This window comes from Chrysochloris asiatica, unplaced genomic scaffold (assembly GCF_000296735.1).
Source record: "Chrysochloris asiatica unplaced genomic scaffold, ChrAsi1.0 scaffold00262, whole genome shotgun sequence".
Taxonomy (NCBI): Eukaryota; Metazoa; Chordata; class Mammalia; order Afrosoricida; family Chrysochloridae; genus Chrysochloris; species Chrysochloris asiatica.
The window spans coordinates 3105702-3117113 of NW_006408780.1; the positions used below are offsets into that span (position 1 = coordinate 3105702).

At 49.6% G+C, this 11412-nt stretch overlaps 1 protein-coding gene across 1 annotated transcript in view; it reads right to left on the minus strand.

The window, feature by feature from the left end:
* PDE6B (phosphodiesterase 6B, cGMP-specific, rod, beta) overlaps positions 1 to 11412 on the minus strand; it is a 53385-nt gene extending 41973 nt beyond the window's left edge. Inside the window, exons 1-3 of the mRNA XM_006874117.1 lie at positions 10945 to 11412; positions 7301 to 7453; positions 6650 to 6739 (exon numbers count right to left, since the gene is read on the minus strand). Coding sequence (XP_006874179.1) covers positions 6650 to 6739; positions 7301 to 7453; positions 10945 to 11412 — 711 coding nt within the window. The remainder of the gene's footprint in view (positions 1 to 6649; positions 6740 to 7300; positions 7454 to 10944) is intronic.

Sequence of the window (11412 nt, forward strand, 5' to 3'; positions counted from 1 at the left end):
ATCTCAGAAGCAGTAAGAGATGATCTCAGGACCATCAAGAAGGAAGAGCATGAGCAGAGTGTGAGATCCCTGCCGAGAATACGGTGACAGCAGAGGTGGTGACCTGCAGCGGCTGCCCGCATCTAACCAATGGACTGAGGAGTGCTGAGTGCCTATGGGCTGCAGGCTGGCTTGTAGAATATGCCCTTTGACATTCACAGACTGACTAGCGGCAGCTGGGTAACATTTGGTCAAGCAGGACAGAGGCCAATGGTCCACATGGCTGAGAGGCCAAAGACAAGAGCGAGGTGTGCCTGCAGTATATCAGAGAAGAGGTGTTCCTGACTGGAAAACTGCTGCTTCCTGAGTTGGTTTTGATCCTCATTGTACCCTGTTCCCTTCCCCAATAAACCCCATAATCCTGAGTGTTGTTATGAGCTCTGTGTGGCCATTGCAATGAATTATGGAACCCAGATGTGAGGCAGAGAGTGCTGGGGGGAAGGTTGGTTGGTGTCAGAATAGGGTAAAGAAGGTTGTAGGGTGGAGGCATGTCTGACCTCGGTGTCATAGGAACCTGCCTTGGGCTGGTTCTGACTTTGATTCTCTTTCCCTCTTGTGAAGCCAGAGGAACTCAGATATGACCTCCATGCTGTTTTGCACGGATCAATTTCTTGAAAGACACAAACTACCAAAATACAAGCAAAATTAAATCTGCTTTGTCTGAAATTTCTCTGACTGCAAGATGAAATATAGATCTTCTGAATAGACCTGTAACTATGAAATAAATTAAGTCATAAATATAATAATTTCCAAAAAATAAAGCACCCGACCCTGATGGGTTCGTTGGTGAATTACACTAAATGCTTAAGTAGAAATAATACTAACACCTTTCATAAAATAGATATAAAATGCAAGCTCTTCCACAAAATAGATAGAACATTTCCTAAACCATTATATGAGGTCACTATTACCCTAATATCTAAACCAGATTAGGACATGATAGGAAAACTACAGACTAATAACTTTCATAACTAATAGCATTGGTGAAAATATATGCAACAAAATATTAGTAAGCTGAATCCAATAATGTATAAAAGGAATTACCCACCATGACCAAGGGGAATTTATTTCAAGTTTGTGAGGCTGGTTCAACATTTTTAAAAAGTTCAAGCTATCACATCAGCTGCAAGTCATATCAATGAATACAGGAAAGGCATTTGGCAAAATTTAACACCTACTCATGATAAAGACTCTCAACAAACTAGAAACAGAATGAAACTTCTTCATCTTGATTTAAAAAACATCAACAAAGAGACATACAACTAACATCATACTTAATGCCCAGGAACTTGATGCTTTCTCTGTAAGATAGGGAAAAAGATGAAGATGTTCTCTCTTATCTCTCCAATTTAACATTGATCTGCAAGTCCTAACTAATGAAATTAGACAAGAAATGGACATAGTACATGAAGAGAGCAAAAGGTCATTAAAGAGACAGGAAGGAAAGAATAAACCCAAAGTGGATGTCAGAAGAGATTCTGAAATTTGCTCCTGAACATTGTTGTTGTTATTGTTGTATGCCATTGAGTTGGTTCCGATGCATAGTGACCCCGTATAGGGTTTCCAAGGAGCAGCTGGTGAGCTCAAACCACTGACCTCGCTCAGTCCAGTGTGTTAACCCACAGCGCCACACCAGGACTCTGTTGTTATTGTTAGGTGCCATCCAATCAGTTTCGACTCATAGTGACCCAATGCACAACAGAATGAAACACTGCCCGGCCCTGGGCTAATCTCACAATTGTTACGTTGGATTCTGTTTCTGCTGCCACTGTGTCAGTCCATTTCCTTGGGGTGGGGGTGGGGTCTTCCTCTTCTTTTGCTAATCCTCTACTTTACTAAGCATGATGTCCTTCTCCAGGGACAGATTTGTTTGTTCTTCTGGCAGTCCATGGCACTTGTAACTTTCTTCACCAACACCGTAATTCAGAAGCATTAATTCTTCAACGGTCTTCCTTATTCACTGTCCAAATTTCGCATGCATATGAGGCTACTGAAAATACCATGGTTTGGGTCAGGTGCACCTTAGTCCTCAAAAACATTTGTTCATTCTTCATTGTTCATTGTTGTTGTTAGGTGCCATCAAGTCAGTACCAACTCATATCAAACCTATGTACAATAGAACAAAACACTGCCTGGTCCTGGGCTAACCTCACAATTGTTGCCATGCTTGAGCCCATCACTGCTTCCACTGTACCAATCTTGCTGGGGTCTTCCTCTTTTTCTCTGACCCACACCTTACCAAACATGATATCGTTCTCCAGGGACTGGTCCCCCCTGACAAAATGTCCGAAGTATGAGAGACGATGTCTGGCCATCCTGGCCTCCAAGAAGCACTCTGTTCTGGCTGCACTTGGAAGAATTCTTCTCTTTCACGTCTGTGCAAAACTGACAAGAACAACCAGGTCCAAGTCATGGAGGAAACTCAGGAACTTCCTAAGAGCCAACCTCCTCCAGATGAAGTTCTCTGGAATTTAAAGCAAAGGGTGCTGGAGGGAGACCATGTGTCCGAAAGTCTTAGGTTTTTGTGCTCACACTTTCTCACGAACACACAGACCAACCCATACCATGGCCATCGATTCAAGTCAGACTCATTAGAACCCTACTGGACAGAGCAGAATGGTTCCGGAGGGTTTCCGAGTCTGTCCATCTTTACAGGAGCTGCCTGCCACACCTTTCTCCAGTGGAGCAACTGGAGGGTTTGAACCACCGACCTTTAGGTCAGCAGCCAAGCCAAGCACTTCACCATGTTAGTCACCAGAGTTCCTTGGAAAGTGCTTGAGGTGTGATTAAAGGGATAACTGAGAAAGATCCCCACCTTCTGAAAGATATAATTCAAGTACCCAAAGCAGTGTGAACATATGATACCCACACCATCCCTACCGTTGAGTAAGAGGGAAGGGCCACAGGAGCCACACTGGGAGAAAGCCGTGCTCTTCCTTCGCTGGTACACGATTCGAGCCGCTAGTCTCTCCACTGGGAAAAATATAGGTAATATCTCAGTTTTTCCATATATATATATATTTTTTAATGTTTTATTGTGAATTATGTGATAGTTTACATGGGGGAACATTAGTTTTACATTCATTGTATCATATATTGTCTCTCATTGCCATGGTTACAATCCCCTCCATGCAATCCTTCCCCCCCGTACCCCCCAGGTCTTCAGCACACAGTCGCTCTCCCTCTCTGGATCTAAAGTCTCCAGCTGCTCCATCGCTCCACGCCATCATCTCTGGCTCCATTTCAGGCATCACTGCTTCTCTGGGTAGGGTCCTGCTCTCTGCTCTTCTCCCTTGATGGTACTAGGGACCTTCGCTCCTAGACTGAATAGTTAATCACTCGCCTCCTTGCTATAAAACGTCTACCTTTACATTTCCGACCCTCACAATCAGTCCTGATAACAATTATTCAATGTTGTATCACAAGAGACCCGTCTGCATTTCATTGCATCAACCCCGCCTAGACAGACTGAATACTACTCACTCTAGATTCTACCTTCCTCCAGGCCCTCTGGATCTAGGTTCCCTCTTGAAAGCTTGTAAGCCAGTCACTTCTTGCCTTTGTAGCCCCCCGGCTCCCATTTTGGGTAGCCAATGTCCAAGTTGCCCATCCCTGTCTACTCTGTATGTGGAGGGGGTGGGAATGATTCTTGCTGTAAGGACTTGTTCCCTCTTTTGAGCTACTGCTTCCATAGGTGTAGGTCAAGATCATCAAATTGTATGAGAATACTTTTTTTTTTTTCCCCTCTTCTTTTTACTTCTGGTTGAGCTCTGATCATGCAGTCACTGAAGCCAGGATAAGTGGGTATTATCTGCAAATGTGGGTGTTCATATTGTTTTATTCTTGGAGAAGAATATTAAAGGTACCATGGACTGCCAGAAGAACAAACAGATGTGTGTTGGAAGAAGTACAACCATAATACTTCTTAGAAGCCAGGATGGCCCCAAATCATCATCTTCAGACATATTGTTAGGAGGGACCAGTCCCTGGAGAAGGACATCGTGTTTGGTAAAGTGGAGGGTCTGAGAAAAATAGGAAGACCCCCCCACAAAGAGATGGATTGGCACAGTGGCAGTAGCAGTGGGCTCAAGCATAGCAGCTAATGTGAGAATGGTGTAGGATTGGGCAGTGTTTTGTTCTGTTGTACACAGGGTCACTATGGGTGGAAACTGACTCGATAGCACCTAACAACAAGAGATTGTCTCAACAACACCCTACCTTCCTACATTGAATAATGCAAGCATTTGGGTCAATGGCTAATTTTCAGAAGCAGATCTCACCAAACCTTTTTTCCTAGCTTGTCTTATTCTGGAGGTTCCGCTGACATCTGCCCACCATGGTAACCCTACTGGTATTTGAAATGCCGGTGACATCCCTTACAACATCACAGACACACGAAGGCTACCACAGGACAAGTCATCATCAGTGGGACCTCCTCCACTGGGTGGATCAACACAGCAGCTTCGGAACAATGGAGGCAAACACGTCAACGTAGTGAGGACGGCGCAGAGCCGCACATTGCTTGTTCTGTTATACACAAGGTCTCCTACATGGCTGTTCAGCTGCACCTCCACCTCGGGTCCTTACTAGGGTGTTGTATTCATCTCAGCCTGGACATGATGCCCTGTGTTTGATGAACACTAGGGTCCACCTGGTCAGGGCCTTGAGGACTTGGAGTCTTGGGTCTTCCTGTTCACCGCAGTCAGTCAGCCAACATCCTGGATCTATAGATGCAGTTTCAGTGACGTTTGCCAGCAGGAGTGGACTGGTTACCTAGCTCCTAGAGGGCATCATGTTTGCTATCCTGGTGGAATTGTCTCCTCCAAAAACGTATGTTGTAAATCCATCCCCTGTTACTGGTTAAAGCTTGGTCAAGTAGCGGGTCAGCAAAAAGAGGAGGTCGTTCAACTAGATGGGTTGACGCAGTGGCTGGCACAGCCGGCTCCAGTGTAAGAAAGATTGTGAGGACAGCGCAGGACCGCTCTGTGTTTCGTTCCGTTGTACATGGTGTCACTGTGAGTGGGCACCTACTCAATACATCGAACAACACCAGCTGTGGTTATAGTCCCCACTTGGGAAGGAGTTTTCTTTGTTGTATTAATGAGGCAGAGTTAGCATTTTTTTTAAGTAAGTCTCCTGAGTTACAGACGACCAGATGAAGCAAGCAACAAAAAAGCAGAGACTTACTTAAAAAAAATGCTAACTCTGCCTCATGAGGACGAGAGATACCAAGGACCCTCAGAGCTAACAGAGAGAGTCGTTTCTTAACGCTGGGGCCCTGAGGTCAGGCTTCCAGCCTCCTGAGCTGGGAGAAAATATACTTGTTTGTTCACGCGTGGTATTAGTGTTACAATGGGCACTCGGGAACTAAGGCAGCTGGTGAATAGCTGGGAGCTAAGGTCAGTGAGAACAGGTAATCCTGAATCAGCAAATAACACAGCAACTGAAGCCAACATTCCAACAATCATGAACGTGGCACAGAACCGACCAACGCATCCACTAGGGGGCATGAGTCCCAAGTAATTCACCACAGCAACACCCCACAAAGCACCAGCAGATGGCTTGCTGCCAGAACTGGTCGGACGCCATTCTGAGTGACAGGACTTAGAATCTCATTGGCCATGGGCACTGGCCTCCCTTGCTCTGCGCCTCGAGTGACACCAGCTGTCCATTTCTTCGGAACCCTCAGAGCAGCTCAGACAATGGGCATGAGGTGGGTCAGCAGTTCAACCACTGACCAACACGACGTCTCCATTGTTCCCACGTCATCACACGACACCCAATACTTACAACACATCCATCTCCTCCTTGTTCTGTGGGATGGCAACTGGCAGCTAGCATATGACGGACTCATTGTCATCCTCGCCCCCCTGTGAGGCCACCCCCTCCTATGGCTTTCTGAATTCCATGCCCAGCATGATGGTTGTGGCTGCCTGCCTGCCCCATCCCTGTGAACTCAGGATCTCCCACAGGTTGAGGGTCCTGGGGCCCCAGCCTGCCTGCCCAGGAAGGTGGAGGTAGATTGGACCTGGCTACACTCTGAGGGCTTGAATCAACTTCACGCCCGGTGCCCACAACTGAACGTCACCCCTGTCCCCAGCAGCCCCACACCTCCCTCGTCCTCAGAGAATCCATCCCAGTGAAGGAAGCTCTGGCTTTACCAGGGTCTACCCGGGGTGGACAGGCCCTCCGAGTGGCTAGCCTACCTGTTCCTCTGTTTATAATCGATACCTTCTCCTTCCAAAGACGGGTCAAGAAGGGAAAAGCCGTTCTGCCTGTGAACGCCCTCTCACTGAGCATCAACAGCCACACCACATCACACCACTCATTGGACCCTCCTTCCCAAGAACAGCCAGTTCTGGAACCAACCCGGGGGACACAATGCCACCTGTCACCACTGGGAGAGGCTGAGGGAACCCAGCCAGCTCCTTCCAGACGTGGACACAGAAGCCAAGAAAGGGGAGACTGGGTACATGGGGCAGAAGAGCAAAGGGTCAGAGTGGTCCAATGAGGGATATTTGGATTGAATGGGCAGTGAGCTGGCTGGCTAGGGAGGGCGGGGAGGCTTGGAGGTGACCACACCAACCCGAGGGGTATCTCCTGTGGATACCTGACCTCGGCGCGTCTCGCAGTTGTGAAGGTAGCTCAGGTGGTAGATCTTCAGGTTTAAGGTGGCAAAATTCAGGTACTTCAAGAAAACCTGCAACAAGAATTGTAGTTAGGTGCCATCGAGTCGGTACCAGCTCAAAGCAGAACAAGAATTGTAGCAAGAATTAAACATGTGTCCAGTAGGGGGCGCTGCACACTCAGGCTGTGGACTTGCCCGAAGAGGCTCACACATGGGGATCTTGTCTAAGAAACACATGGAACCAAGATAGGCACATGTGTGCGGTGGTCATTCCCTAACTCATGGCCACCCTGTGCACAATGCAACTAAACGTTACCTGGTCCTATGCCAAGGAGGCCTGGTGGCACTGTGGGATAAGCACTGGACTGCTAACTACAACATGGGCAGTGCAAACCCACCGACCGCTCCTAGTCTGTTTTAGTCTGGAACCTGTTCTGCTCCCCTGGCAGACTGCAGATGAGGAGCACTGGCCTGGAATGGAACCTGGGTCTCCCGCACAGAAGGTGAGAACTCTACCCGTGAGCCAGGCGTGGCCCCGTAGGGGATGATGTGCACACACAGACCTACTCAGGCAGACCCACCACCCACACACACCAAGCACCAGGAGGCCCGCCCAGGACCTGTGGCACTCACGTCTTCATCTTCGCTGGTGAAACATGGGCCGTCAAGCTTGTTCACAGCCATGATGACTGCCACCATGTCCTTGCCATTCATGATGGGAGTGGCCAGGAGGTTCCTCGTCATGTACCCGGTGAGCTCGTCAGCAAATGGGCTGAAGTGGGAGCACTGGGGGAGGGGGGAGGGCAAGAGAGGAGACACTGTTCAGTGTGGGAGCTCCCCACACCCCTGGTCCCTACAAATGGGGCTCAGTTCTGCAGTGACCTTGGACACCAGACACTGGTCATGACCAGTGGGAACTGGCTTAACCCTGGGACTGGGGCCAGCTTAGACCCTTGTCCTCCACACACCCCCTCCCCCATGCCGGCAAACCTCTGACCCCCCAGATCTCAGCCCAATAGGCTATGGTGGAGCCCTCAAGTCCCCACAGACCTCCCTGCCTGCTTTCTGTCTTGCACCTGGCCACACCTTCTGGCCAAGTCTGTCCCCTGACCCAAACCTCAAACCCATCCTGGTTTAGACTATTGTCTCCTCCTGCCTTCAGACCATGCCCAACATGAGTCTCCATTGAGTTAAGTCACATGGATGGTGACCTCGTGCGTGTCAGAAGAGAACTGCATTCTGTAGGGTTTTCAATGGCTGCGAACCTTAAGGTCAGCGGTTTGAAACTACCAGCTGCTCCACGGGAAAAAGATGAGGCTTTCTACTCCCGTAAAGATTTACACCCTCGGAAACCCTGTACAGGGTCGCTATGGGTCGGAACCAACTCGACGGCACTTAACAACAACAACAATTTTTGGGAAGAGGATCACCAGGACTTTCTTCGGAGGCACGTCTGGTTGAGCAGTGAAGGCTTTCACCTTTTGTGCTTCCCAGGAGTTTCAGTCCTCAGGTGCTCTTCCTCCAAAGACAGCTATTGGCTGAATGAAGGATGGGTCCAGGTCTGATTGGTGGTTTTTCCACCACACCCTGGAGGAAGTGGGGGGATGGGGGCACCCATACCCACGCCCACCAGTTTTAGGATGGCTCCCCTGGGCCTCTCCCCTGGTCTGGGGATGGTTGAGTAGTAATAGTTCTTCCTCCTTAAAGAGCAAGTTTGAGGAGCTGAGCCTCCGCCCTGGTGTACCGAGTGCGGGAAAACAAGGTGGCTCAGATGACTGGATTCTCAATTCTGTCCTTCAAAGATCAGAATGTCTCTTTAATTTCATTCTTGACCTGCCAGCTCTGACATTTATTTACAAGAGGCCAAAGTGACTGAGGTGGACATCTCTGGAGTCAGACTGCTGGACTGGGTCTGTGGGACCTGTGTCCCCCTCCGTGCCCTGGTCAGTCTGACCACCTCAGCAGCAAATGCCCGTGCATTGTGCTGTTCATTATTATGATTATGGTCATTGTTATTATATCAGGTGTATTCCTTCATTCCCAGGGACTATACTCCTGGAAAAGAGTTCTGTTGGCAAGGTCGGCAGTTCAAACCCCCCAGTAATCCCCAGGAAAAAGACGAGACCATCTGCTCTCGTAAAGATTAGGTCTCAGAAAACCTCAGGAGTGGTTCTATTCTGTCTTATAGATCAGGGGGGGTCCCGCCCCAGAGCCTCCCACCTGGTTGCCCCCACAAAACCCCACAGGGTCTCAGGAACAGCAGGGTGGGGTGGGATGTGTGCCACGGTGGCTGCAGTACCAGATGGCACAGCTCTGCGGGTCCAGCAGGGGACGGGGCAGGCCTGTTAGCAGCTTCGGTGTTCTGGTCATACTGCCTGCTCCTTCCTTCCCTCCCTCCATTCATCTGTTTCTTCACCGGTCCCTTCAGCACTCCGTGGTGACCCATTTCTTAAAAAGGAAGTGAAGATGAAGTTGATCCCAGAGATTATTCTATTCTGGGTACTGCTTGTGGACATCGGCTAAGAGGATTGAGTCCTCTTCCTCACGTCTGTTTGTGTCCAGGAGGGAGGTGGCCTTGGACTGCCTGGGTCACTAGAAATGAGGGGTTCCTGCTTTTCTGTATCTAAGCCTGGGCATCTTTCAGCCTCTTTGTCCACAGGGAAGGCTAAGGGGAGGGGCCGAGCTAGAAGAGGCAGACGCCTCCTCTTCTCTGAGGCCCTGCCCACTCTGAGACTCCACCTCCTGGTCCTTGGTCTCTCTGCCCATTACCCGATGTCCAGCACATCCCAAACCTACATCACTTTTTCTGTTTTTTAAGGTTTTATGTGAGTTATGTGGGTTTACATGGGAGAACATCAGCTTCACATTCATCCTGTCGTATTTCGTTTCATTGCAATGATTACAATTCCCTCCATGCGTCATCAAATAACCAAAGGGTACACCCCACAGGCCCACCCCCACCCCTGGCTGTCAGCACACAGGCCCTCTCCCTCCCTGAGTCCCGTGTCCCCAACCACTCCATCTGTCCATGTCATCATCTCGCTCTCCATGCCTGGCATCACTGCCTCTCTGGGTAGGGTCGCGCTCTCCATTCTTCTCACTTGATGGTCCCAGGGACCTCCGCTACTGGGCTGCAAAATCAATCACTCCCCTTCGTCTGTCAAAAAAAAATCTGCCTCTACATTTCTCACCCTCACAATCAGTCCTGATGGCATTTATTCACTATTGTACCACAAGAGTCTTATCCCCATTTCCTTTCGCCAGCCCTGTCCCAACAGATTGGAAATCATTCAGTGGAGGTTCTACCTACCCCTGCCCCATCTAGAACTAGGCTCCCTCTTGAAAGCTTGTAAGCCAGTCACTTATTGCCTTCATAGACATCCCCGCCCCTCCCCCCCCATGTCCCACCTCATTTTCTTTTGCAGTCTTATGCCAACCATCACAGACCCTCTGTGCCTGGTTAAACAATTAAGTCCCACATGTGTGTTCGAGGAGAGCTGTGTTCCACAGGGTTTTCCATGGCTAAAACCACTTCTCACAAGCAGATCAGCAGGACCTGTCTTCTGACATGGCTCAGGGTAGATTGGAACCTCTCACCTTCACTCAGAACTGAGCGCTTTCATATTTGCCCCCCTGGTTATAGAGGCCAAAGCCCAGCTGTCCTCACCGCCCCTACCTCTTCCCCATTGTCATACAGCAAAAGGTCCAGCCAGCCTGACATTTCATCTGCCACCCGTCCACCCAACTGCTCCCCACCAACCAACCAAACCAAAAGCCAAAACAGATGCTGTTAAGTGGGTGCAGACTCTTGGTGACCTGTAGATTTCCAAGGCTGTCTGTAACCTTGCTCAAACAGTTGAGCACTTGGCTACTAACTGAAGGTTGAAGGTTTGATTCTATGCAGAGGTGTCTCAGAATTAAGACCTGGAGAGCTACTTAGAAAAGGTCCCAGCCATAGAAAACCCTATGGAGCAGTTCTACTCCACCTGGATCACCCTGATGTTCAATGGAAACTGGCTAACCTTTTGAAAGCACATCTCCAGAACGTTCTTCCGAGGCTCCTGTTGCTGGGTTTGAACCACCCACCTTTCGGTTAGTAGTCAAGGGCTTAACTGTTTGCACCACGAGGGACCCCATAAGAACTTGTTCCCTGGAGCAAGAATAAACCCCAAGGAGGCTCTCTTAGGAGATCTAGCTATCAGATTCTGAGTGGACGCTTGACCAACCCCAAACCATACCCAGAAAACACCTGGCTGAAGATTCCAGTCCAGACACACCTCATTCACATCCTTGACATTCACCATCTTCTTGGTCTGTGCCACATACCCGACCACCCCGATGTCCAGCGGAAACACGATCTCGGAGTTGGGGGGCACCAGACACTCTTCCAGGGTGCTGCCGGGCTGCACGCTGAAGAGGCGCGTGGCGAGCTCGGCCACGCCGTTGCGCTGGCGGTACATGAAGAGGCTACAGCAGTCGGAGCGCAGGATGCCGCATAGTCGCCGTAGGATCTTGAAGACCACGCGCTCCATGTTGATGTTTTCCTGCATGTCCTGGACCAGTTCCAACAGCGCCTGACTCTCTTCCACCTGGCACAGCTCCTTGAAGCTGCTGCAGTCCACCAAGTGTTCTTCCTTACTGGCCCTGGCTGCAGGCTCGGGGCACAGCTGTTTGCCGAAGTACCTCTCGGCGAAACCGGGGTTCCCATCCAGAAACTTCTGCACATGCTCCTCGCTGAGGCTCAT